The 27,508-nt window shown below is 55.1% G+C and overlaps 1 protein-coding gene across 1 annotated transcript; it reads right to left on the bottom strand.

Annotated features, from left to right (window-relative positions):
- Positions 1 to 9,190: 9,190 nt before the first annotated feature.
- Positions 9,191 to 26,605, bottom strand: OAF (out at first homolog). Its single transcript, XM_082627720.1, has 4 exons — positions 25,783 to 26,605; positions 11,980 to 12,114; positions 10,900 to 11,080; positions 9,191 to 10,196 (listed from the first exon to the last, which is right to left on the bottom strand). Exons 1-4 carry the CDS (start codon positions 26,053 to 26,055, stop codon positions 9,931 to 9,933), a joined length of 855 nt encoding a protein of 284 aa, XP_082483846.1. The 5' UTR covers positions 26,056 to 26,605; the 3' UTR covers positions 9,191 to 9,930.
- Between the last annotated feature and the right edge of the window lie 903 nt (positions 26,606 to 27,508).

Genomic DNA, 27,508 nt, shown 5'->3' with positions numbered 1-27,508 from the left:
CTGACCACCAGTATCTGGAACCTGTTTCTCTTTTCCATGTGCAAAGTTACATTTCTTTTCTGGGCTTTAGTTTTCCAGAAGCCAGAGGAGGATGTACCTAATGATTTCTAAGGGTCTTCCAGCTCTAAGAGCCTAGGATACTGGGGTCCTGGGGATGCGGGTGGGGGTGGAACCCTTGGGGATGGGGCCCATTGGGGAAGAGATGGGGCGTTACAGCTTCAGAGTTGGAAGGACAGTTGTGGGTTCCGGACCAGGGGAGGGGGTGATTGGGGGAAGGATGGGAAGGTGAGAGGGGTGGGAGAGAGGTAGCAGACAGGACCTCACCTTCATTCATTTACTCATTCATTCAATCCATATTGATTGAATGCTTCCTATAGGCCAAGAAAGTGCTACGTGCTGGGCATGTACCTTTTTATTTAGTCAGCACACCTTTAGGAGGAACATACAATTTTTAGGTTCCTTTTATAGATGAGGAAACTGAGGTTCACGGAAGTTAATGCAGCTAGTAGACGGCAGAGTTGAAATTTAGACTAGGCCTGCCTGACTCCAAAGCTGGTACTTTTAATCCTGGCCTCCAGTGTCTGAGCCTGAGTCTCCTCTTCTCTTCTCTTCCCTTCTATGAGCATATAACTCCAGGTGGAAGGAACCTAGATAATCGTATGAGGGACCAGAGGTCCACAGGGGGTGGGACTTGCCCAAGGTCACGCGACACGGCAAGTAAAGGCAGAGCAGAGACCTCTATTCTCTCTGCTCCTCCTTCATATGTTCTTCCTGGGCCTTCGAAGGTTGCCTGGGGCAAGGGGCAGGGTTCGATGATTTTTATTCCTTCCCTCTCTGACTTGCTTGATGACCATTTCAACTAGATGAACTGGAACAGGAGTGCAAAAGACCCCTTGGTCCCTCCCTCCTTCGTGGAGACTATGAGTGCTTCTATGGAACACTCATAGTCTCCATGAAATCAGCTCTTTGAGTTCTGGGCAGATGGGAGGTGGGGAAGGTGCCACCTCTGTGGCCTAATACTCCATTTCTCTGTTTAGCCAGGAAGAGAAAAAGCTGTGGGGAAGAGGAGAGAGATAGGGAGTTGCCTGGAGGTTAGAAAGGAACAGAGGAAAGAAAGAAAGGGGAAAAGAAGCAAGGACAGGACATTTCAGTGCCTTTGGACATCAAAAGAGCACCATGCAAATTACATACAAATGATATGCAAAGGACCCATCACTTCCTCCTTTACCCCCTACCCTCTCAACAGCTGGAGGGCTTTTTCAGAGAGCAGCCAAAGCCTAACTCCAGGATCCTGTTGTCCCCAAACTGTGATAAATGTGGATCCCTCCTGGGGTCCTTCTGGTCCTCCTGGGATTACGTCTGATGCCCTCGGCTGCACCTCTAGGAAGTTACTGGCCCCCCCAGGCCCCATTTCTAGGTGAGCATGCTTCTTTTGCTTCAAGGACGGAAGGCTCTAGGAGTTAAGCCTCCCCGTCCAGACACATTGCTGGAAACAGGCTGTACCCCTGGAGGAGGTGCTCGGGTTGCGAGGTGGGCCCGCAGCCCTGTTCCCCACCTCGGCAAAGTGGCCTCCTTGGTTGCAGGCCTTTCTGCTCAGTCTCATTTCCTGTCATGTCAGCTGGTGTGAGTTGTCAGGACTGGGAGAAGGGTGGAGAGCCAGGCATCCTGGAAGGCCACCAAGTAACAAGTCCTTTCTAGCTCTTTCTGTCTGCCAGATGGGCTGTAGGGCCCAGAGCGTGGGGATGTGGGGCGGGGGTCAGCTCCCTGCCTTGGGGTGACCACGGGGACTGAATCCGTGCTCAGGCTTCCTAAAAGAGCGGATGGAAGGAAGATAGAGGCCAGGGAGAAATTCCAGGCCTCTTTTAAAATCACACCTCAGAGGGACTTCCCTGGTGGTCCAGTGGCTAAGATGCCGCCCTCCCAATGCAGGGGGCCTGGGTTCGATCCCTGGTCAGGGAACTAGATCCCGCATGCTGCAACTAAGAGTTCGCATGCCGCAACTAAGACCCGGCACAGCCAAATAAATACATTATAAAAATATTTTTAAAAAATCACACCTCAGAGTCAATCTGATGACACCATTGCCAGGAGGAGTATTGCAGAGTGGGGGTGGAGGGGGGTCGTGTCAGGGTGACAGAGTGAGAGGTGCGCTGGGAACCAGAATAAAGCAACTTTCCAGGGAAGTGGATGGGAGAGGACACAGCTGTTTCCTGCCCCTGATATCCCTAATGCTGAGCCTCAACCCTAGACATCCCACCCCACCCGTCTAGGGGGAGTACAAACAAACTCATTGCCCATTTTTCTCTTGAAGGTTTCGAATAATAGATAATAATATATGTATTTAATTTTAAAACAGCATAACAAGTCTGTCCTCCAATGAACTCTTTTGACCTCGGGGCCAGCATTGGGCCGGGGTCCGGCCACTCTAATCACACCTTGGGGCAGAGCCCTGCCTCAGTCAGCCCTTCCCTGGCTCTCCCTGCCTACCTCAGGCCAGGTGATCCTCCTGGTCCCACTGCACGCTCAGGGCAAGTCTAAGCCCAGGGCGCCCTCTTGTGGTGATAGGCGTGTATGATCCTGACTTGAGTCCCCGCAACACACACACCTCCACCCTGCCCCCCACCTCTCCTTCCAAGCGGTCTCTCCACCACTGTCTCCTGTGGTGAGTGGTGGTCCATGTCTGGGGGAACCACAGGCAAGGGCCCCAGTTCCAGGCCAGCTGGAGATATTGAGTGTAAGTTTCAGGCCGCTGTTGGGTCTTCTAGTCCATGCTCCCCATCCAAGGCCAGACTTTACCATGGAAGCCCAGTTTTGGAGTCACCCAGTCACCGCCTTGACGGGCTGTCAGTCCTGTTTCTGGACAGCTCTGCTGGTTAAAACGTCCTACATCCCACATTGCCCTCCGGAGCTTCTGAGCTCCACGCCGATCCTACACCCGCACACATAGGAGGACAGCGCCATTGGTCCTTTCATCCATCTGGAGCTGGGAATTGAGTACCCATCGGAGCTATGCATTGGGCTAGGGGCAGGGAACGGAACAGAGACCAGGCAGTGTCCCTGCCCTCAGGAAGCTCACAGGCTGGCGATGCTTGCGGACCAGCGAACAGTAAGTCCCTCATCCTGGGGCCTGTGCTGTACCAGGGAAATAGGGGGGACTATGGGGGCCCACAGTAGGGCACGTCTTACCTGAGTCTGGGGGTGGGCATCAGGAAAGGCTTCTTAGAGGCAGGGACATCTAAGCAGAAATCCCCAGGAAAGAGGTAGGAGGAGGAAGGGAGCCTAAGCAGTACAAGCAAAGGGAACAGCATATGCCAGCAGGGTGCCTGGCACCCTGGGGGGAGCCCACACGGGTACAAGGCGGCTAGATCACAGGGTACAAGAGGTGGAAAACCACAAGTGAGTGAAGGTGATGGTATTTGCACAGGGAGGACCTTGAATCTGGCCTAACTTAGGTGGAAATAATTCACCAGTTTCAGGAGCAGGTGACTTTTACTGATTGCATCACAGCATAGGCTTGAGTGCCACGGCATGGGGCGGGGGGGAGGGGGAGAGAGGAGGAGGGGGAGTCTGGCAAGAAGCTTGACTGTGAGGACACAAGGAGAAATGGGACAGAGGTGGAGTGGGACTCGGGTTTGAGGTGCTTTTGATTGCACTTTTTACATGGGAAAGATTGAAATGCTCTCAGCACAGATGCGCAGGAGGCAGGAAAGAGCGAGATGCCAGGGGAAGAGCGGGGAACTTCTCCAGAGAGGAAGGGGAAGGGCTGGGATTCAAAGCCCTGGAGTCAGGGAGAAGGGACACTTCCCCACCATCAGGACGGGCGGGAATCCTGGAAGGCAGGTATGGATGCAGGGGGTCGAGAGGTTTCTGCTCCTGGGATGCAGAAAAGGAGGGCACTGTGGGCGCATTGTCCCTGCATCCCGCCCCCCGCCCCCCTAGGAGTCAGGACATCCTCCCAGCAGGAGACCCACAGCAGGAGCCAGGACCACTAATTCCCCACCCCTGAAAGGCTCTGCAGGCCTGGGTCCTGAGGTAACTTGTGACCCGCCTTCTCTCTCCCTTGTTTGACCGGAAGCCCCCTGAGGTCTGGACCTTCTCCCAGGGAGAAGCATGTGGGCCTGTGCCGTCCATCTCACTTTGGCCCCCTTCCCGTCCACCGTCCATCCTTCTGGGTCCCCATCTGGGACGGCTGTCGTCAGCAGGATCTCTACAGGAAAACAATCAGCTGAACTCAGAGGGCCTTTAATGAAGTATTGCTTATTTACAGAGGTGCCAGCAGGGTTAAGGGACACTGAGAAGCTAGGGCTGAAGAGGAATGAGGAGGAGGAGTTGTCCAGGAGTGCAAGGAGGTCTGGAGCCTTGGAGGAAGGAAGCCAGGGCCAGACCCGTGGTGCTGAGGAAGTAAGGGGCGGGGAATCCAAGCCCCAGAGTCTCTCTCATCCTGCCCTGTGACGTCCGGTGCTTTTCCTGGCTGAGCCAGAGGTGAGAGAGCCCAGGGGAGACCGATCCAGAGGTTGGAGTCCCGGGGCACAGAGCAGGGCAGAGGGAGGTGGAGAATGCAGGGGGCGAGGGGCAGACGGGGCAACAGTACAGCCAGGCACCTCTCTCTAGTCACTTGTTCCGAGGATAAACCCTAGAACGCTTTGATGCTTCTCACAGTCAAAATGACCAACGCTTGGTGACAATATAAAGTGATGGCAGGTATGGTACTTAATTTTCTCTGCCAGCTTGGCTAGGCTATGATGCTAGTTTTTGGTCTAACACTAGACTAGGTGTTGCTGTGAAGGTATTTTGTAGAAATGATTAACATCTACAGGCAGTTGCCTTTCAGTAAAGGAGATGACCCTTGCTAATGTGAGTGGGGCTCATCCAATCAGTTGAAGGCCTTAAGAGCAAAAACAGCTTTCCTGAAGAAGGAATTCTGCCTCAAGCCTTAACACAGAAATTGAATCTGAGTTCCCAGCTGCTGACCTGCCCTACAGATTTCAGACTTAAGGCTGCCACATCAACTTCTGCCCAACCTGCCAGCTGCCAGGACTTAGCTGCCCACATCCCCAATCCCGTGAGCTAAAATCAGTGTGTGTGTGTGTGTGTGTGTGTGTGTGTGTGTGTGTGACCCTTGAACATGGGTTTGAACTGCCTGGGTTCACTTATCCGGGGATTTTTTTCAATAGTAAATACCATCGTACTACACGATCCACAGTTGAATCTGTGGATGCAGAACTGTGGATGCTAAGGAACCACGGATATGGAGGACCAACTATAAGTCATACTCAGATTTTTGATTCTTGCTCCCCTAATCCTTGCCTTGTTCAAGGGTCAACTGTATATATATGTATACAGTTATATATATATATGTATGTATGTATGTATATATATATATGTATATATATATATATATATTCTGTTCTGTTTCTCTGGAGAACCCTGACTGATACAGCAGGAATGTGTAGAAACAGGGCCTCTCACACACTGCTAGTGAGAATGTAAATTTGGACAGCACCATTTGGAGGTGATTTGACAGTATCTACCAAATACTGGCCATAGGAGCCAGTCAATTGCCCATCAGTAGCCAAATGGCTAATGATCTGCAGTAGGATGCCAGGCAGCAGTTACACGGTGAATGCCAGTGTCGGGGAAGACAGTCTAGAGAGGCCCTCTCTCTTAGTGGATGATGGAATTGGGGGCTTGGAAGGGGAGGTGACCCACCCAAGGTCACCCAGAGGTGGGCCTAGGCCGGTACCCACATTCCTCACGTGAATTTTTAGCCTCAAGTTTTGCTTCTGGGGAGCGGCCCCTGCCCCACTTTTTTGCCAGATTCCTTGACAGCTCCACGCACCCTATCCAGGTCCTATGAAGGCCCTGGGCAGAGAGGCTCCAATTGTAGGGCTCCACAGTTTCCCCACCTAAGACATCCAGTGGTTAACAAGACCGCGGGGAGAGGAGACTGAAGAAAACCCACAGGAAGTACAGGCCCAGCCACGCTCGGATGATCCTGCCGGGGAGGCCTGGCACCACTTTTAGCTCCTCTGGCTTGAAGAGGCACTGGTGAGATCTGGTCTCCTGGGCTTCCACCCGAGGGCCTTGCTTACCTTGGCCAAGGGAGCCAATCAGAAGCCTGTTCCTGCCAACATCAGTCCCAGGGGAGCTTTGGGAATCCCCCCACCCACCCAGTCCTCAGTGATTGCTACTGCAGGGCTGGCCCTGCCCACCCTCCCCTGGTGCGCCGTGCTGAGGTTCCGGTGGGCCCATCCGATAAACCCATTTGGGTTGTAGGTGTGCATGGCATAAGAAGGCTGGGGTTGGATTCCAGCTCTGCTCTCACTACCCTCTGACCTTGGGCAAGTCACATCGTTTCATAGGTGAGCCGCATTCATAAAATGTCACAGAATCACTGAAAGAAGCCAAGTGAGCTCATTTGTATGAAGGCACTTCGTAAACCCTGAAGAAATGAGTACTATCGTAGGTATATTACCTCTTGCAGGTGTTTTCTCACATCCACAAAGGACTTTTGAGGAAAGTAAAGCCTTATCTCTCACGTAGCTGACCATCTCCATCTATGTAACAAGCTCTGAGTCTGATGCACACAAATAGGAGACTTCCAACTGGAGGCACCGTGGCAGAGCCAGAGCTTGGCTGGGGAGGTTGGGAGGGTTCCTTGGAATGATGGGAGGCGTGGACTTCGTCTGAGCATAGGGTCAGGCCAAAGTCACAGGGAATCTTAATCCTCATCTCCATGCCCTGAGACCAGAGAAGGGGCCCCAGGCAGGGTGGTCTGTAGTGACAGCGTCCAGGAGGCCCCTCCCTGCAGGAGACAGGCAGGCGTGGAGGTGCTAATCCCCCCCTCCCCAAAGAAGATCAGAAAAACGCTCCAAGTCTTGAAAACATTACTTTTTAAAAAAGTATTATTCTTGGCTATTTGGAAGTGAGTAGGGAAGGCATATGGTTTGGGGACCACCACCCCCAGCAATGAAGACACACCCACAGAGTTAAGAGGGGTGGGAGATGCCTTCTCCAAGTAATCCCCTCCCTCACCCGGAGCAGGGGCTGAGCAGGAGGGGAAGGAGAAAAAGGCTTGGGGAGGAAGGCCTCCCCAACTTGCCCCCCAGCACGGCTGAAGCTGGTCCTTGAAAACAGGTTCAGAAAGAGGCACGCCCACTTGAAAAGGATGTCTCCCCGCTCCCCTACCACTAACTTGACCATCAAGCAAGCCCAGCACCCAACACACCCCTCTGGCCAGCACAGTTCAAGGGGCAGAAGCAGCCTGTTCTGGGGGTGCTGGGGAGCAGAGTAAGGGGGACAGCCCTGCCAGTCCCCTTCCTCCTCCAAGGCCCGTGAGGAAGGCTCTGACTCCCAGCCTCCTCCCTCCTCAGGAGTTGGGACCCCTGGGACTTGCCCAACACCTGAAAGACTCCAGTCCCTGCCCTGTGCTCACACGGTCCCTTCCACCTTGCCAAATCCCTACCAGCCTGAAGCCTCAACCCACGTCCCATCTCGTGCAGGAAACCCTCCCCAATCAACTCAGCCTGCACATCCCTCCTCCTTGGAAGCACTCAGTGCCCAGCCCGGCACTTCATATTACAGCCTCTTTATACTAGAAGATACTCTTGAAGTGAAGAGGCCTTCAGGATGTCTGGCTCCACTGTCTCGGGTTTATAAATGAGGAAACGTCTGCTCTTTTCACTAACGGTAACAATATTAATAGCAGCTAACACAGTGAGCACTCACTATGTGCTGGGCACTTGACACGTATAAATTCACTTCAGTCTCACAATTCAGCCCATTTTATAGCTGAGAGAGCTGAGGCACAGAGAGGTAAAGTAACTCAAGATTGCACAGCAAATAAGAATCATGGGGGCTTCCCAGGTGGCGCAGTGGTTGAGAGTCTGCCTGCCAATGCAGGGGACACGGGTTCGTGCCCCGGTCCGGGAAGATCCCACATGCTGCAGAGTGGCTGGGCCCGTGAGCCATGGCGGCTGAGCCTGCGCGTCCGGAGCCTGTGCTCCGCAACGGGAGAGGCCACAGCAGTGAGAGGCCCGCGTACCGCAAAAAACAAACAAACAAACAAAAGAATCATGGCCAGTAACAGGCCCATGAAAAGATGCTCAACCTCACTAACAGAGAAATGCACATCAAAACTCCAGTGAGGTATCACCTTGCTCTGGTCAGAATGGCCACCATTAAAAAGTCTACAGATAACAAATGCTGGAGAGGCTGTGGAGAAAAGGGAACGCTCCTACACTGTTGGTGGGAATGTAAACTGGTGCAGCCACTGTGGAAAACAGTATGGAGGTTCCTCCAAAAACTAGAGTTACCATATGATCCAGCAACCCCACTCCTGGGCATATATCTGGACAAAACTCTAATTCGAAAAGATGTTTACATGCACCCTTATGTTCATAGCGGCACTATTTACAATAGCCAAGACATGGAAACAACCTAAATATCCACTGACAGGTGAATGGATAAAAAAAGATGTGGTACATATACACAATGGAATACTACTCAGCCGTAAAAACGAATGAAACAATACCATTTGCAGCAACATGGACGGACCTAGAGATTATCATACTAAGTGAAGTAAGTCAGAAAGAGAAAGACAAATACCATATGATATCACTTACATGTGGAATCTAAAATATGACACAAATGAACTTATCTACAAAACAGAAACAGCCTCACATAGAGAACAGACTTGTGGTTGCCAACGGGGAGGGGAGGAAAGGGGTGGGGGAAGGGTGGACCGGGAGTTTGGGACTAACAAATGCAAACTATTATATCTATGTAATCACTGAATCAGTTTGCTATACACCAGAAACTAACACAACATTGTAAATCAACTATACTTCCATAAAATAAATTTAAAAAAAAATCATGCCCAGGATTTGACCCCTGGAAGTCTGATTCCAGAGTTTTCACCATATCTCACGTCTCAGTCTATGTCACGGGGTCTTTTACTGCCTGGCTTGCCCGTCTATGTATGTCTCATCTTCTTAAGCACATAAATTTTGTCATATCTTTTCCTAATAATACCCACCCCCATCTACATCCTCTCCCCCCAACACAAGGCTGAGCACACAGTAGGTGCTTTAGGAGCTGTTGTCCCAAGATGGGCCACCAAGAGCACAGGGACACTTCTCCTGACACCAGGTGGCAGCATTGGCCAAAAGTTCTCTCAGAACTCTGAGTCTAGAGCTATCAGCCAAGTAAAAATTTAAACTTTTATTTCTGGTACAAATGATAAATACTTTGCATTAAAAATCTGGGATTCAAGTTTTCCTCATACTTCATGCTCCCTCCCTGCCTCAAAACCTTACAAAAATATTTCTGCTTCGAGGGTGCAAGCCGGCTCCAGCTCCCTTGGCAAAGTCCAGGTCTGCGGAAAGGCACCTGCGGTCTGTCTCAGGGTGGGGGGCCCCCAGCTGGCCCCAGGCAGCCTCAGAGGCCAGTAGTGAGAGGAATGTGTTGAGATCCGCTGTCGGCACTGCCCCCTCTCTGGGGCAAGGATCCCCTCCCTGTTGGGCAGTGGGAAGGTGCACAGGGGCCAGCTCCTTCTGGAGGGTGGGGCAGGGGGCTGGGCGTGGGGAGGTGGGTGTCACAGGCATCGACACCTTCCAGGGTCTAAACCTGCAAAGAGTTAAATAGGAGAGTCACGCTGTCATATTTTGGTTGCTTGAAAGCGAACATTTCAGGGGAGATGGGGGTGGCAAGCTTGGAGAACCCCCTTCTCCCTCCGTCCCCATGGGAGTGGGGGGCTGCCTTCATGAGTTAATCCCTGCCGTGCCGCACCCCTTTTCACAGTGAGAAGTCGGGGGGCAGAGGCTCCGGGATTAGGAGGAGGGAAGGGGGTGGCCACCCCCTCTGGCGGCTGGGGGAGGAGCAGTGGGCCCCAAGCAGCTGCCTCCGGGACCACCCCTCATCCCAAGCTGGCTAGGGGTCCTCATCCCAGAGGCACAGCTGCCTCTGAGGCACGTAGAAGTCGAAGCTGTAGCTCTTCTGGCAGCTGCGGATGCCACATTTGTAGGGGGTCGGGCGGTCACGGCCGTGGCAATACTTGAGCATGCAGGGGTACCAGGCCAGGCTCAGGCCGTAGCGGCAGACGCAGGGCTTCCCGCGGTCCCCCACCTGCCCACAGCGAGGCAGCGACATCTGCTCTGAGGCCTTGGGCAGGGCCTCGAACACGAAGCTGTCCACACCTGGGGGAGAAGGCGGAGGTCAGGGATGGGGGAGGGGGGGCCTCCTGGCATGGCCCCTTCAGGCATCCTGGCACGCCTATGGGCTAAGTGTTATCATCCCTGTTTTACAGATGGGAAAACCGGCCCAGAGAGGTTTAACCATCTGGCTGAGGTCACACAGTAGGTAGGGGAGTCAGGACTGAATCCCAGGTCTGTCTGACTTCAGGACAGTCCTGGGAAAGGCGACCCAGAGATGGGCCAGCAGTGAGGTCCCCTAGGCCGGGAAGGCAGGGACCGTGTAAAGATGGGAGGCGTTCTCAAGGATCCTGGGAAGGTGTGAAGGGAAAGAGAGGAGCTGATCTCTGAGAGGTGGCCGAAGGGTAGCAGGTGGGAATGGGCATCTTTGGGCCCCATCCAGACCCTGGTTCCTGTGCCCATGTCCCAGGACAGAAGGTTCCATCTGTGTTCTCACGAAGGGCAGGGATGAGGGGGGCTTTGCCTGGGCATTCCCTCCCGGGGGCCTAGCACAGTCATAGTTCTCCGCGTCCCTACCTGGAATTGGCTCCTTTCATCTGCTGACTCCTCTCAGTAAACAGCCACACAGGCATCACTTCCTCCAGGAAGCCTTCCCTGACCAGTCCCAGCTGGGTTTAGACCCCCCATATCTCATCATTGCTCCCCATCATAACTGATACGATACGGCAGCGGGCAGCACCCAGCTGACCTTGCTCCAGCCAGAACCGGACGTCCTCCTGGCGGGTGTAGATGGCATCCGCGGCCTCGGCACACACGTTGCGGAGATGGGGGCTCAGCAGGCCCCCCTGGCTGAAGTTCACGGTGACGTCCATGTGCATCTGCTCCAGGCCCCGCACCTCCTCAGCCTGCCGCACTGCGCGTGGATTTTTCTGCGTGGAGAAGAGCCGTTCCCACCCGGCCTCACAAGGCCCCCTGCCCACTCTTTCCCTGGTCGCTGAGAGTCAGACAAGCCCACGCCGGCTGTCTTCGGATCCTTGGGGCCACCGGCAGGGTGGCAGTCAAGGGGCACCCAGCCCCCCTCCAACTGGCGGAGAAACGGATACCCAGGGCGCAGTCAAGCCTTTTCAGCCAGCGGCCGCCGGGCTGACCTCTGGGGCCTGAGGGAGAATTCTGACACGTTGCTGGGGGGCGGTGTTGGAGGTGGGCAGGCGAGGCGAACTGTCCCAGGGTCAGTGACCTCTGGGGCCCTGTATTCTCCAACATCCAGGCAACTGAGTCACTCTGGGAAAAGCAGGTAAAAGGGAGGGGCCTCGGACAGCTCCTGCTGGATAGTTCAGGGAACTTAAATGAGGCCGGGGAGAGGCCCGGGGTCCGGGAAGGGACCAGGAGCAGGGCAAGAAGCTGAGGGTTTCAAAGGCTGCACTGAACACTTAACATGCACTATCCCACTTAATTCTCACCATAACCCATCTCTCAGTAAGAAAATAGGGGTTTTGAAGGCGAGGTGACTTGTCCAGCGTCACCGGGATGATGAGTGGTGGCCCTGGGCCTGATGGCAGGTCCGACCTGCCTCCATCATAAACGGGGAGGAGCTGAGATTAGGGGACTGGCAGAATCTGGGAGATGGGGTTTCAGGGCAGATTAGGGATCTGGGGTTATGGGGTCAGGTCTGGCATATTTAAAGGGTTCGGGACTAGAGTGTAAGAGTGGGGTGCCAGCGATCAGGTGGGTCAGGGGCTGGGTGGGAGACTGGGGCTGGGGTAGGGTCCAGGCCAGGAGTCGGCTGCAGGGGTGAGGGCTCTGGGGCAGGTCTGGGGTGGGCACTCACCTGTCGGAGCTTGGCCATAGCCTCGCTGGGAATGATCTCATTGTGGTGCAGCCGGGTGACAAAGCAGAGGGCCTGGAACTGGCTCTGCCCTTTCTCCAGCTCCCCTAGGATCAGGGCCCGGAAGATCTTCACATCCTGATGGAGAAAGCAGAAGAATGGGAACCGGCCAGAGGGGGTGGGGCCTGCTCACTAGCCCACCCAGTGCTCAGCTCAGACCCTGCAGAGGACACAGGCCTGGACGCTGCCCTGCAATAGACGCCTCCCTCTTGCTGGCCTGGAAATTTTTCTCTTTCCCGTTTAAACCTGTGACTTAAAAGAAAGAACATACCCCAGATGTTCCAAAGCCTCCTGGAAAATTCACATAGTGAACTGCTGGAAAGCTTTCCAAAACAAAATTGTTTAAAAGTACAGAACGTCACCTTAAAGGAAACAGCACCCCTTTTGGCTCCTGGTTCACTCATAGCTGATGCTTCCCCTTGGTGGTACCCCCGTATCACCCTGATCAGGGTGAGTCAGGGCCCCTACAACCACCTGACTACGGCATCATGGCGGGGGCTGCATTTTTACAAGTACAGATTCTAGAGTTTCTCTCGCTGACTTTCCCATTCAGTAGGTTTGGGGAGAATGCCCCCGGAGCTTCTGGTCGGCCAGGCTCCTAGCCACCTGCATCTCAGATCGAGGCAGTGAGGTCAGGGTGGGGTTAAGGGCAGTCGCAGCAGCAGCTGTCGGCCTTCTAGCCTGAGGGAGCTAGGATGGCTCACCTTTCCCCTTCCCTCTCCACTTCCCCTTTCCCCTCGGGGTTACTAATGGCATTACCAGCAGGCCAAGGGCTCTTTCCTGTCGCTGATGCACTGCATGAATCAGAGAGGTTGGGGGCGGGTGCAGAAGGAGAAGGGAGAAGGGTGGTGGGATCAGGTCCCCTTCCCAATCTGGCTGCTGGAACCCTGGGCACCTGAGGTGTCCCTTGCTCTCACCCATCTCTGTGCCTTGGCTAACAGCTCGCGGTGAGAAGTCACCAGGTCCCAGTCAGAAGTGGTCTGGATCTGTCAAGAGCCCCCCGGCCTGGGAGGGACCCAAGCCACAATGATGGTTCTCCACCAGGAACCCCAATGGCCCTGCACCAGCCCGGAGGGGATATAGCCCTGTGTAGCTACGCATCCTTCAATGTGCGTGCCCTGGCCTCGCCCACTGAGAGCCCCCATGCACTGAGCGCTTACTGTCCATGTGCCACAGTGAAATGCTCTGAGAACAGGGCCTGAAGGTCCCCCTTGGATTCCAGTACAGGCAGTGAGGGGCCCAGGGTTCCACTCCAAGTCTACACTGTATTAGCCGGCATACAGGTCTATCTCCCACCTTCTCTAAGCCTCGTTTGTGAAATGGGGATGATGCCACTTTTACCTGGAGGCTTACAGTGAAGACTAAATGAGTTAGTGTGGGGGGAAAGCACAGCAGAATGTCCTCCCGGAGTGCGTGCTCAGCGGGGCTAGCTGGGGCCACTGTCATCACTGCAGGTGACCAGCAAGTGTCCCAGGTGATCTGAAACTAGTCAGTGCTGTCCTCACACAAACCCCCATGCCCTCTGGAAATCCTCTGACTCTACAAGGACATTTCCCTACTTCCTTTCACCGTAAATGATCTCTGGAGCATTGAGGGCTGGGAGTGTCCGGGGAGATTTTCCGCCAAGATTGCAGAAAGGGAAACTGAGACCTAGCTGGTGAGAAAGGTTCCATAAGGTTCCTCATGGTCCCAGACTTGCAGGCAAAGTGAATCAGAGCTCGGATAATCTCAGCTTCCTCTCCACAGGAAATCCACTCTCGGGCCAGGAGGCTGGGATCTGCTTGCCCCGCCAGCCTGGGCCATCCAATCTTCCACCCCCTCAGGTCGTTTGAGGAGAGACTGGAGGCTGGTACACTTGTGCATTTTCTGTTCTGGGCTCAGTTCCTGCCAGGTGAGACTTGATACCAGACTTTCCCTCCCGGGGCTGAGTCAGGCGGATGTCCCTGGCAGGACCCCCAGGCAGGATCCAAATTCCACCTCGGGGGTAATTTCAGCAATGACCCTTTAAAAGAACCCATCTGGTATATTCACAGCATCTTCTCCAATACCACAGGCACGTGTCACCGCCTGTGGTCTGAGGGATGCCCCAAGTGGCCTCATTGCTTGGATATCACCCATCTACCATTAGCAGGAGGAAGAATTTGAACTTTTAGACCAGACCAGGGGGCGAACAGAATCTGTTATTTTCCCTGCTTCTGTATTAAACAACAATGTCAACAACAAGAACAAAACGCTACCAAAATGGGAACTTGACTGGGGGTGGAGCGAGGGGATGAGAATTTTTTTGTTGCAATAGATTTCCTCTATATCTCCTATTTATTTGTGTAGGACAAAGATTTATTGAAGTTTATAACTGGAAGGGACAAGTCATTGTTACCATGAGTCAAAAAGGATGTATCATCCTGTTTAAAATCTTTATAACAAAAGGAGATAGGAACTATGATTATTACCGAGTTTGGAATGGATAACTTGTTCAAGGTCATGGGACCAAGAGGAAATGTAGCCAGAATTTTAACCCAGGCAGTCTGACTCCAAAATCCGAGCTCTCACAACCACAATGCACAGCTGTGTCCTAGATCAACGAGTCCAATTTCTTTGATGCCCAGTTAAAGAAACTAAAGCTCAGGCCCAGAGAGAAAGTGTGGTCTGCCCTAGGCCACACAGCTGGCGAGTGGTAGAGCCAGGATGAGAAGGCAGTGCCCTCTTCCAGCTGTGCCCATCGGCGCTGGTCTGTATGTCCTCTGCAGACCTGCCCTGGGAACGTGGCAGCTCCTATTCAAGGCTCTGGGTGACTAACAGACAACAGCATCTGACGCAAACATCAGGGCAAGATGACGCAGGATCACCCTTCTACGCCCTCTGCCTGCCCTGCCCAGAGCCTCTTTAAGCCCTGAATTCTCCAGCCTTCTTAATCCTATGTCTCCGGGAAACCATACTCCACGTGCTGAGCCCCGGGAGGGAAGACAGCAGCCCAAGCATCTGGATCTCTTTGGCTCCGTCATCATGACCAGTGTCCCTCCCACCTTCTACTCCCCACACCTTAGACTCACTACTAAGGTTCCAGGGCCCCCTTTCCCTCCAGCACAGAGGGCAGGGCAGCGGGAGAGGTCTCCCTGCTCCAAGGAACATCTGGCCAGATGCTAAGCCCAGGCCAGATGCATGCCTGGCCCCCAGGTTTCCTGCTCGCCCGAGAGTCCCCTGGGATGATCCACCCAGAGGTGCCCTAACCCTCCAAGGCAAGACCACACAGCTGGGGAAGAGCCCATGGCAGGCTCCTCAGGCCCAGGACTCAGGCTAGGGTTCCCAAGATGGGCAGTTTCTATAAGGCTTCTTCTCCCATGAGCTCCCAGGAACCTCCAGCCCACCAGGAGCCAGGCCACCAGGAAGAAGCGGAGTGGACAGTACCAGGGCTGAAACTGGGCCACACAGAGGGTATGGCCACGGAGAGAGCATTTGCTGAAGTCCTTTGGGGGTGGTTTTAAGGTTCCCAAACAGCACGGTAGTTAAGAGCAAAGGCTCCGGAGCCAGTGCTGGCCACGTCCAAATCCTGGCTTTGCTGATACGAGCCCTGTAACCCTGAGGGAGTTACTTAACCTCTCTGTATCTTAGTTTCCACATGTGTAAAATGAGTACAACTCACAATACCTACACCCCAAGGGATTACTGTGAGGAAAAATGAGTGAAAGGTCTCAGAACAGAGTGGGCTGGATTCCTTAAGTTCCTCTATTATTGCTGCAGTCCCTGGCCTTGCTCCAGCTGTGATCTACTCCAGACCTGCAGAGGCAGGACAAAAAATGTTTCTCCCAGAGATGTACCTGAGGCCCAGAGAAGTCAGGTGACTGCTGGAGCTTGCAGGTAATCGGCAAATCTGTGGGAGAGCACTGATTAGCATCACCCAGGGCAGAGCCTTCACAGGCGCCAGGGCGGGGCAGGGGAGTGGGCAAGACCAAGGCCAAGGCTCCTGTCTTTAAGGGGCTCATAGGAGAGGTTGACCTACAACTGAAGTCAGCGCACTAGGATGAGGCCTAGGGTGAGGTTTATGCAAAATGCTATAGGGCAAAGGATGGATGAGGGAGCATTTTTTGTCCCCTTAGGGATGGGGCTGGGAGGGGTGGAGGGAGGGAAGGCTTCCTAGAGCGAAGGACATTTCAGTGGTTCTGGACAGTCAAAGGATGGGTGGCTTTCTAGCAAAGAGAGAGGCATGTACAGAAGATGGGAAGGTACGAAGGCCTCTTAATGCCCCCACCCCATCCATCCCTCCACGTTACTGTCACACAATCTGGTCCAGAGCCCTTCCAAGGCTCCTTTTGTCCTCACCATAAAGTGTACCCCCCAGAGGCTGGCATCCAGATCTTTGCTGACAGCTCTGAGCATTGAACCAAAGAGATGGCGGTTCCCAGAATGAGCAAGGCCATGTGGCTTTCCATGAGCTGATACCTCTGCCAGGGATGAGCTGTCCCCTTCTGCCCATCATCCTTCAGGACTCAGTTCAAATGCATCCATCACCCCTGCCCTCACCAACCCTCCAGCCGAGTGGACCAGGCCCAACCCCTAGCCTCCAGAGCACGAATCCCACTGTGTCTGCAATGATCTCTTTCCTTCCAGACTCAACTCCTTGAGGCTGGGATAGTATCTTATTTGCAGTGTATCCCCGCCCCCTGAATACACTCAATACCTATCTGGAAATGAATAAATGAAGCACTGAGTGGGCAAACAAGAGCAGGCCAGGGTCCCGAGGAAAGTGAGGGGAGTACCGGGGAGGGGCGGGCTGAGTGTGGAAGGAAGAGGCTGGCAGGCAGGAGGGCAGGGCACAGTGTCTGAGAGCCCAGCCAAGAAGTCTGAGCTTCATCTAGCAGATCACTGGGCATCATCGCTGGGTTTTGAGCCAGGGTAGGACATGAATGGATCTCTGGCTTAGAGCTGAATCAGAAACTTGAGCTGTGCTGGGCCAGTGTGCATCTGACCTAAGCGCCTCGGCAGAGGGCCCCATCCTCATGTGGCGTCTTCTGCCCGGGCAACAAGTCCCCCAGGCCCTTCGTGTTGTGCCGCAGCCCCAGACAGCGGCTCCACTTATTTATGCAGTATCCTCAGAGTCTGGCACAGAGCTGAGCGAACGGACCAGTGCTCTGGGGCCTCCATTGACCCCCTCGCCTCCAAAAAGAAGACAGCTCTTCCTTCTTGGGCTTCCTTGTAACTGGGCTTCTGCAGGCTGGTCGTCCTACAGCTGTGATTTGGGCTTCTAGAAGATTTAGGGGATCATTTAGTTCACGCTCCAGTGAGGTTCCAGCAGTGGACGTGACCTTCAAGGTCACACAGCTGCAGAGCCAGGCCCAGGAGCCCAGATCTCCTGACTCAATCCAGTGATCTTTCTGCTCTTCTGAGCTCCCCGCCGAGCCCCTTCCCAAATATTCTATTCTCTGCATCCACTCCCTGCCACGCTGCCTGAGATCCACTGTATCTCACAGAGAGAAGGCTGTTCTGGGAAAAGCAGGGGGCAGCTCTCTGCACTTCCCAGAGCAGACAGCCCGTGCCAGGCCTCTGCTGCTGCCTTCCTGGGGAGAAGCTCCAGGGAAAGCTCAGTGTTGGGGACGGGTGGCAACCCCACAGATGGAGCCCTCCGGAGCGCTGATGACTGTGACGCTGTCGTATCAGCCCAACGGCCGGCTTCCAGCCTTAGATAAGACTGAAAGAGGGAAACAAACTTCTCTCTTGCTTCGGCTGCTGTGGGGTTTTATGTTACTTGCAGCCAAGTCGAATCGTAACTGTACGCACGGACAGACACTTGCTTTCCCCCATTCATGGGTCCCATGGCCATAATCTTTCACCCAGACGTGCTGATTCTCCCACCGTCTCCCACCCCTCAGCCAGCGGCCCCCAGGCCCCCCAGGCCCCTCCCGCCAGGGCCCACGCTGCGGCTCGGCTGCGCGGTCCCTTCTCCGTCACACCGTTGCTCCTATGAGCACGTTTCCTCCCTCACAGCGTCTCCGGGGAGCCTCCCCATCTCCCCCTTTCTCTCAGTCACACGTGGCAGCCCTCACAGATTGTCTCACAGGCCCACCTCCTTCCGACAGTCTCTCCCACACCCTCCCTCCCTCCTTGAATTCTCCCAAAGTCTCACACGCCATGTCTCACACCCCATCTCACACACAAGCCTCTGCACACATGCTGTTACACTCCCCTGCCTCAAGGCACGCACACCTCCTCGTAGGCATCCTCTCCTGTGTTCGCTGCCCCAGCCTCAGCCTGGCCGACCTCCCCTCCTCCTCTGCCCTCCTGCTGCCTTCCCATCACCAGCTCCCAGCTCCCCACCCTCCCAGGGCCCTTCCTCAGCCCCCCAGTGGGGAGTGGTGGCGGGGGCTGTCCTCTCTCAGACCTTGCTGCCAGCCCAGCCTTGCACCACAGGGGACCCGAAGACTAAGAGGGCCTGATGGCGGAGCTGCCCTTTCCTCAAAGCCCCTCTCCCAGCCCACCTCTGTGCCACGGTGGCTGCACAGCCCAGGCTGAAGGCCACCTCTCCAGGGTCTCCACAAAGCACCAACTCCCCTTTCCTCTTTGCCCTTGGACGGCTGACGCTGTCTCCTGGGAGTTTCCTCTACCATCTTGGTCTCCTTCCCGTCGTCACACCGGAGTGTGTGATCTGAGGCCCGGGCTGAGCCCACCCAAGTATTTATCGTGCTGCTCCTGGCCGGGGCTGCTTCATGGCTAGAGAGGAGAGAACTTCACTGCACTGGGGAGGTGAGGGGTCGCGCTGGAGGGGCAGCCAGGAACCAATGCCCTCTTCTCCCCGTGCTGGCTGCCCCGGGGCACACTCAGGGGCACCTTGGCCCCTCTGCCCTGTCTCTCCAAGCAGGTACAGAGGCAAATGGACTCAACCCAAAGCCAGGCCAAGTGCATTCCCTGGCCGGTGCCCGGGACGTAGGCCGCTCCCATTACGAGATGCCTGCAGACCCTCAGGGCTGGGCCCGGACAGAGGCTTCTTGTTCCGGGACATTAGTGCCACCACCAACTGGGGGCAGTGCCGCCTGCCCGCTCCCAGTGCTCCCAGTGCCCCCAGTGCTCCGTCAGCCAAATCCCAAAGGTCGCCACTGTCCCGACTGCCCCAGGAACAATGGGCGGCTTTATGCGGATCAACTGCGCCCCAACGTCCTGCTGACTCAGGGCTCCTGAGGGGGGCACCACGCTTCCCTCTCACCTGCATTCCAGGCCCCAGCGCCTGCCCCGCCCCCAGCCCTTCGTGGGAACCTTGGTGGCAGCCACGTCAATGCTTGCCAGCGAAAGGATGGGAGTCCTAATAATGCTTTGGTCCCCAGAGCAGGAACCATCTGCTTAACAGCGTGAGGAAGGAGGGCCGGGGCCCTGGCTAGAACTGCTATTTCTCTTCTCACGTGCCTTCGCTGGCCTCTGCTTCGCTGAGGCCTCTTACTCACTTCTCACAACACGCCTGCAAGCATCACACTGTGTTTGTGTCATGTCTGAACCTGGGGCTCAGAGAGGTTAAGGGATCTGTCAAGTCACACAGCTTGGTAAAGGGCAGGAAAATGTACAGTGAGTGCTCAGTAGTATCTGTGAGATGTTTTAAAAATGGTCCCCTCACCCCCACCCCCCACCTCTCCAGAGGCCATGGCGGGAGGGGAACGGGGAGTGTCTCGGGCACAGTGAAGGGGTCAAAACTTAAAATTCGTGGGAGGGGTGGGGTGGGGGGATTGTGATGAGCCTGGGGGAGGGGCGCAGCCCAAATCTGTACAGAGGAGGTTTTCTCTGTCGATCTGTTCCTCTACACCAAGGCTTTTTTCAGTCTCCTTCTTCCTTCTCCCCTATTCAGGTTTCTTCAGCCTTCTAGAAGGAGCCCATTTATATGCCATAGTAGCACAGGCAGTCAGAATAGAGTGGAAGGCTCCCTAGGTCCCAATCTTGGATCATTAGCTATTGATCCTGTCCAAGTCACTTTGTAGCTCTGAGCCTCAGTTTGCACATCTGCAAAATGGAAGCAATACCTGCTGCGTGATGTAGTGGTGAGGATCGAATGAGGCCAGGCGTGTGAAAGCGACTGTCAGTGTGTGACCTGGCGGCTCAGATATATGTGATTCTTACCTCAAAGCTGGCCTCTTGTTCTACCATCCCCACCTCTGAGCACCTTGGGAAGCCTCGAAGGAAGAACCTCACTTCTGCCTCTCCCCATCATCCCAACAGGCCACTTACGTGTCCCAGGTGGCAGTCCTCACTGCCTGACCCGGGATCTTTTGCCAGGACTCCATCTGGACATAGGCGTTTGGGGGGTGGGAGATGCTTGCCAGACTCCAGGAGCTGGGCTGAACCTCGGGGCAGGGGTGCCGATCTCTGATGCGGGGAGGAATTCCTCAGACATGGCAGAGGGACTGCTGTTAGACCGGAGGGTCCCATGGACACAAGCCAGATCATTCTTTCTGGTGACTTCTCATGAACTGCCAGGGTGGGGAAATACCCTAGATACCAAAAAACTCTGGGCCTCTCCTGTAAGCACCTCTACTGCCCTCTGTTCCCCCAAAAGACATCCTCTCCAACAAATACCCCTACTACAAATCACCAAACTGCAGGGACCGAACACAGGCAGGGTAGGGGGAGACTGGACTCTAAAAGCTTGTCCGGCCGGGCAATCCCCGGGATGTGATATCCTGTTAGAATAAACAGCCTCAGGCAGCAACGTGGCCATTTGCACATTCCACATCTTTGCTGACTACCTCTCCCAGGCTGAAGCTGCTCCCCCCACCTAGACGGGGAGCCCCAGGGCAGGGACGCTGGTGCTCTCTGGACCGTTCCTTCCTCAGCTCCCACTCACCCATCGGCTCCCACTCACCCATCGGGGCCCAGGGCAGGGTGCAAGTTTCCAATCTCCCTGGGTCCCTCAGAGTGACCTCGAGCTCATCCACCCTGTTATATGGCTCCCCTTATCTTGGCGCCAGCCTGAGGCCCCTCTTGACCCCCTCCCTCTACGCATTTGGATGTGGCTCCTTCCTCCCGTTGCAGCCATGACCCCCACCCCCACCCCCGCGCAGCTGCTCATGACTTTCTCTTATCTTTCAGCCCCACCCTCCCTGTCCAGTCAGCACCAAACCGCTTGAACATGACTCATCCCCTCCCTCAGCTTTTAGACACTCACACTGGGAGACAGAGGGGAAAGAGACACTTGGACGGGCACAGCAGCCTGGGGGACAGGGACCAAGAGGGCTGTCAGACCAAAAGCCGGGATGGTGACATGCCCGCTATTAATATGCCCAGTAAGTCTGTACATCGGGGTATAATCACATACATAGGCTTTGGATTCTCAAGAAGAGCACTGCTTGTTGAGAGTGTATGATGAATTTTAGTTCCTGCACTGAGGGCACGGAGAATGAAGCCTCAATATGCTGTTGAAACACATTAGGGACTATCGTGGGTAGAATGACAGGTTTCAACTAAGTGACTGAGTTTGAGATCTACCTTCATTTAACAGTCTAACCTGAAACCTCCTCCACGTCCCTCCTTCCCTGGAGCAGCTATGCCAGTGCTTCCCAAACTTTGCTGCTCATTGGAATCACCAGGGGCTCTAAAAATCTGGCGGCCTGGTTCCTACCCTCAGACAGTCGGACTTAATTAGTCTGGAGTGCAGCCTAGGCTTCGGGGTTTTCCAAAGCTCCCCGGGCGATTCAAATGTGCAGCAAAGTTTGGGAGTCGCTGAGCTATGTCACTTCTTTGAGAGCTGCAGCCTGACCTGCTTGATGGGCAGCAGCCTGTGGGCAGGGCTTACAGTAACTCATGGTGGTGATTGGTAGCTCCAAGCTGCTTGCGGAGTTCGTCATCCTTGCCCGGGCTCCAGGCTATGTGTCCTGGAGCAGGTTGATTACTGTTACAGCTTTACTGGCTTCAGGTCCAGTGTGGCAGTGTGGGGAGGGCCAGGCCATGTTAGAGACCCGTCCCGGCAGAGGCAAACAGAGAGGGTGGAAGGGGTGTGTGTGGGGTGGGGTGGTGGTGGTGGTGTGTGTGTGGGGTGTGTGTGTATGTGTGTGTGTGTGTGTGTGTGTGTGTGTGTGTTGAGATCATCCAGACAGAGGGCTGCATTGCATCCAGCACAAGGGGCCTCGCTGCTCCCTGAGTAGACTGACAGGACAGGGATGGCTGCTCCCTGCTAGGGGGCTGGCCAGCAATTTTGGAGTGTGATGGTTAACTTTATGTTTCCACTTCACTGGGCTAAGAGATGCCCACATAGGTGGCAAAACATTATTTCTGGGTGTGTCTGTGAGGCTGTCTCGGAAAGATATTAGCATTTGAAGTAGTAGGCTGGGTAGAAGGTGGCCCTCGCCAGGGTGGGTGGGCATCATTCAATCTGTTGAGGGTGTGAATAGAACAAAAAAGGTGGAGGAAGGGCAAATTTGCTCTCTGTGCGAGCTGGACATCCATCTTCTCCTTCCCTCAGACATCAACGCGCTTGGTTCTCAGGCCTGTGGACTCAGACCGGAACTACATGGGCTTTCCTGGGCCTCCAGCTTACAGACAGCAGACCGTGGGACTCAGCCTCCATAACCGTATGAGCCAACCACTCATGATAAAATCTCTTTCTGTAGATCTGTATTTCTACCCTATTATTTCTGTTTTGCGGGAGAACTCTGACTAATAAATGGAGCTTCAACGAGAAGCTTATGATGAAGGATTAAGGCTCTTCCAGGCTCAGTGCTGACCTTCCGTGTGACTTTGGGCCGGTCATTCAACCCCTTTGCACCCAGGCTTACCAGGGAAGGTCCATGTTGAGATGCGATGTGACCATGATTATGAAAGTTACTGGCTTCTATCTGGAGCACTGAGTACAGCAGCTGACACACAGTGAGTATTTCATATGCATTGCCCTGTTTAGTTCTCACAATGGCCATGGGATCGGTACCATTATTATCCCCATTTTACAGATGAAGAAATGAAGCCTTGGACAGATCGGGTAGCTTGCCCAGGGTTAAACCAGGTCTGTCTCGTTTCAGTCTGGACTGTCTCCCAAATGTGCAAAATGGCCAACGTCACTATTCCCAAGTGGACTAGGGACTGTTCCCAAACCACCCCAAATGGATTTGGTACAGGAAACAAAAGAAACACCACATCCAGGACTTTTTCCTACAGGAAACGTCATTACTTCTAGATAGAAGCTTCTCGTGGAAAGTTGCCAAAGCGGGCAACAAGAGAGGTGACCCACCCCAGAAGGATCCCGTATAAAAGTTGCTCTGGCCAATGCAGACAGTGGACTGGGGTGGAGATAAAGGCTATTCCACCCCACTCCCAGCCTTCCCCAACTCCACCCTGCCCCAGGCCATCTGAGAAACCCAGAGTCAGAGGGGACCTTGGAAAGCTGGTTCCCTTTCGGTACCTTCCACTCCCAATTCCCTCCCTTGCTGATGAAATTGGAGATGCCAGGGGTGGGTGTGAAATGCCAGCTTCTGGGTCAGAGGCTAACCTGAAAAGCACACTCTGGAAACCTGGGTGGTGGTTTGAACCACGGTGGGGATTAAAATGTGGCTCTTAAGGCCATTTGCGGCAACATGGATGGACCTACAGATTGTCAGACTGAGTGAAGTAAGTCAGAGAAAGAGAAATAATGTTTGTATGCGGAATCTAAAAAAAAAAATGCTGTAAGTGAACTTATTTACAAAACAGAAACAGACTCACAGACTTAGAGGAGGAACTTACGGTTACCAGGGGGTAAGGTTTGTGGGGAGGGATAGTTAGGGAGTTTGGGATTGACACGTACACACTGCTATATTTAAAATAACTAACAAGGAAAAAATAAAATAAAATAATACAAAAATAATAAAAATGAGGCTCTTACAATCAGCTCCGAATCGATTCTCTAACTGGGCAGTCAGCCTCCTACTCCACCCTCAGCCCCAATCCCCAGGCCTTCACCCCACTGCCACCCCACCTCTCCCCTCTCCTCGCCCTCAGGGTAGAGCAATAAAATCTTCCATGCTGCAGCTAGAGGCTATAAAAGCTGAGCCCTACCCCTTGACTCTTTCACCGGTGTCCTAGCCACAGCCTTGGCTGCCAGAGAGGTGCCAGGGTCGGGGAAGTCTCTCTAGGGTTTCAGCAAAGCCACAGAACAATGCGCAGTGGGCAGGAAGGTGGGAGACTCATAGGCTGACCTGAGGCTCACTCACAAGGACAAAGGGCTTCAGTGGAAGGTCAGAGGGGAAGATTAGATCCCTGTCTCCTGGGGAGGGTCCAGCCACTATTTGGGTTTTCTAGGAAAAGAAGAGACTTGACAAAATTCCCCTGGAGTTTAAGTGGGGACTCGGGGGGTGTTCTGGCCCTGTCAGCTTCCCTCTCTCCACGCACAAACTCATCTGCCCCTACCTGAATTGAGAACCTAGCTTGGGCCTGCTGAGTGAGGAAGGGTTGCAAAGTCCTCCCCACTGCGACACTCAACCGCCCCTCCACCCCCAACCTGCCACCCGCCACTGGTCTCCCTACATCCCTTGTCAGTGAAAACTCAGTAGTCCAGGGACAGATCGGCCGTCAAGCCCCACTTCCACCGTCCACAGAGTCACCACCCACCCACCTGGTACTATCTTCGGGCGATTCTGCTGGGTCCCTAGCTGACACTCCAAACTCTACCCCCTCCCCCACACCCCCAGCTCCCAGTCTCTAAGAGGAAGGAGAGAGAGATGGCTCAGGCAACAGTCCCACCGCCCTGGGCTTCCCCAGCTGCTGCCTATGTCATGGGCCTCACCTCTCCACTCCCCCAGAGACAGAGCCTCACAGGCCTCTTTATCAGGAGAGGAACTTGGGGAGGGGGACTTTAGGTGATCAGGAGACTCCCTTTGTGTACCTACACCTCACCCACCTTCCTCCCCTCCAGGATTCCTGCTGCTGGGTCACCGCTGGTCTCACACACACACACACACACACACACACACACACACACACACACACACTCACACACTGAGGAGAGGCTGTCTCTACCCACTTCCCTGCAATCTAGGCCAAAACTGGGGGTTGGCCAGCCCTCCTACCAAGCAGGGTGAGAGGTGGCACCTCTCCCATAGCCTGGGGACCGCATCTGGGGCCTCTCCCCAGGTCTTCTGCTACAAGTTTCCCAGACTTTTGGACCAAAGAGGAGAAGTGGCTTCTCCTCGGCTTGGGAGGGACATGGGACAAGCAGCTCTTCCCAGGAACCCCCTTCCCCAGCCCAGGAAAGTGAAACAAGGAGAGGTAGTACATAGCCTCCAAGATGTCAGGGCTGGGAGGCCTGGCACCACCCCCTTGCTCTGTACAGAGGTGAGAAAGGAGGCCCGGAGAAGGAAAGGAACTTGCCCTAGGTCACACAGCGAGAACCCAGGACCTCTGATGCCTGGCCCAGGATTTTTCTCTGATAGAGCCTGAGAAAATGACTCCAAAAAGGGAGACGGGGTAGCTAACATTGACTCCCTTGAAGTAGGTCTGCACCTAGAGGGCTCTCGGAGAGCTGAAAGACGAAGTGGGGAGCTGGTCTGGTGGCCTGGTCACCCAGAGAGAAGAAGTGAAAGGCTGGAGGGGAGAATCGGAAAGGCAGCAGAGCAGTTCGTGGGGGAGAATGAAGGGCCGGGTCTAGGCGCTGGGGAGCAGGGCAAAGAGGTGTGGATAAGAGCCCGGCGTGACCTTGGCTAAGTCGCGTCCTTCTCCTGGCCCAGTCTTCCGTCTGCTGGCCTCGGTGCGAATGGGACCCCGGAGCGCTCAGGCACGCAGGTCCCCCCGGGGCGAGCGAGGGTGCCTCACCTTCTTGAAGTCGGCGGTGAAGGAGATGAGGGTGCCGTCGGGCTTGCGCAGCTCCAGGCTGATGCTGTCGGCGTCGCTGTCCGCCTGCAGACTCTCCTCGGTCACCTGGCCGTCGGGCAGCCGCACGCGGACCCGCAGCTCAGACGGCGCGCCAGCCCCGGTCCCCGCGCCCACGCTGCGCGGCGCCCCAAGCAGCTGCATAAGCACCGGCAGCAGCAGGAGCAGCAGCGCAGGGGACGCCGGGGGGACCCCGCCGCGGCCGGGTGGGCGCATCCCCGGGGACCGCCGCCGCCCTCGCGGCCCCGGCGCGCCGCGGGCGGGCGGGGAGCGGCTCGGCCAAACTTCGCCCTAACTTGGAGGCTAGTTCGCGGCGCCGGGGCGCGGCTCCCCGAGGGGCTCAGCCGCGGGGCGCCCGCGACGCGGCGCCGACGCACGTGGGCTGCGCTCCGTCGCGCGTCCCCCGGCGGCTCCGAGGCGGACACCGCGCTCCAAGGGCCCGTCTGCCTCCCCGGCCCAGTGCCCTCGCTCCCACGGCCCCCAACTCCGGCGCTCCGAGACTCTGTTTTGCACTTTTCATTCAATCCCACCCCCCGTCACTTCCTTCAGAAAACAGAAACCACCAGGACCTGCCTTAAAGAGACCGCGCACCTCTCGGCCCTTAAAGGGCCCGCGGAGGCTCCCCGCGCTCGGCGGCGGCCGCGGACGGGGGCGGCGCGGGCCGAGGGGACCGGTGCAAGGCGGCCTTGTGCGAACAGGGCTTTCTCAATCGCCCTCCCTCCCCGCCGCGCCCGGCAGCGACCGGGCTGGCCCAGGAGTTGACTCTCCCAGCAAATCCCTTCCTCCCAGCAGGGGCGGGACGGGTGACTCTTCCCCCGCCTCCCTTTTTTTGGCTTGTTCTTGTGCCACGTGGATGAAAGAATCGGGCTTGGTGTTTTAGGGGTTTTGTTTGGTCTTTTAGTTTCTCTGACGCAGCGAATTTCTACAAAGCTTCTGCAAAATCAGACCTCGCATCGCATTCAGCCTTTTGACTGCCCTGGGTCGGGAGAGAGGGGCTGGGGTTCTGCTGGCGTTGACATCCGTCAGGTGTGAAATCTTGATCAGTCAGGGCACCTCTCTGACGTGGTGGCCCTCAAAGCGCCCGCATTCTGTGAACCCCTGTGCAGTTTCTTTTCTGTCTCGTTGCCCTCACTTCCCCCATTCACGACCTTTCCCCAGACCTGCCCACCTCCCCAGACCCCCATTCTCTCTCCCAGTAATAGGCCAAGCAGATTCAGGGAAATGTTACATTCCAGGCCATTCTGGAGAATGTCTGGGGATTCAAGATGCTCTTGACCATCAGAGGCTCTCCCACAAGCCCCAAGAAAGTATGACTGCCCTGCCATGCACCCCAACAATGAACTGGGCGAATGCAGGAGGGATCTGGATTCCTGCTTTCTCTGATTAACTGTGTGCTTTAGACACATTTAAAAAATTCTTTGGGCCTAGGTGTCCCCCTGGGTATAGTGGGAGTTGCTGAGACATACAAAGTCCGGCCAATCCCGGAAGAGACAACCCCAGGGGGATGCTCTGAACCTGTTGTTCCTTGATGTCCATTTCACTTCTGTTTATTCTAGGTCCCCCTATTCTTTCCAAAGTCTTGATCACAGATGGTGAATACCCTCCTCTGCTCTGCAGGCTCCTTCCCTTCTAGGTTTTCCCCAGCACAGGGTTCTTATTAGTACCAAAG

This window comes from Mesoplodon mirus, assembly GCF_964341445.2.
Source record: "Mesoplodon mirus genome assembly, chromosome: 7".
NCBI classification, from domain to species: Eukaryota; Metazoa; Chordata; class Mammalia; order Artiodactyla; family Ziphiidae; genus Mesoplodon; species Mesoplodon mirus.
This window is presented reverse-complemented; position numbering and strand designations above follow the sequence as displayed.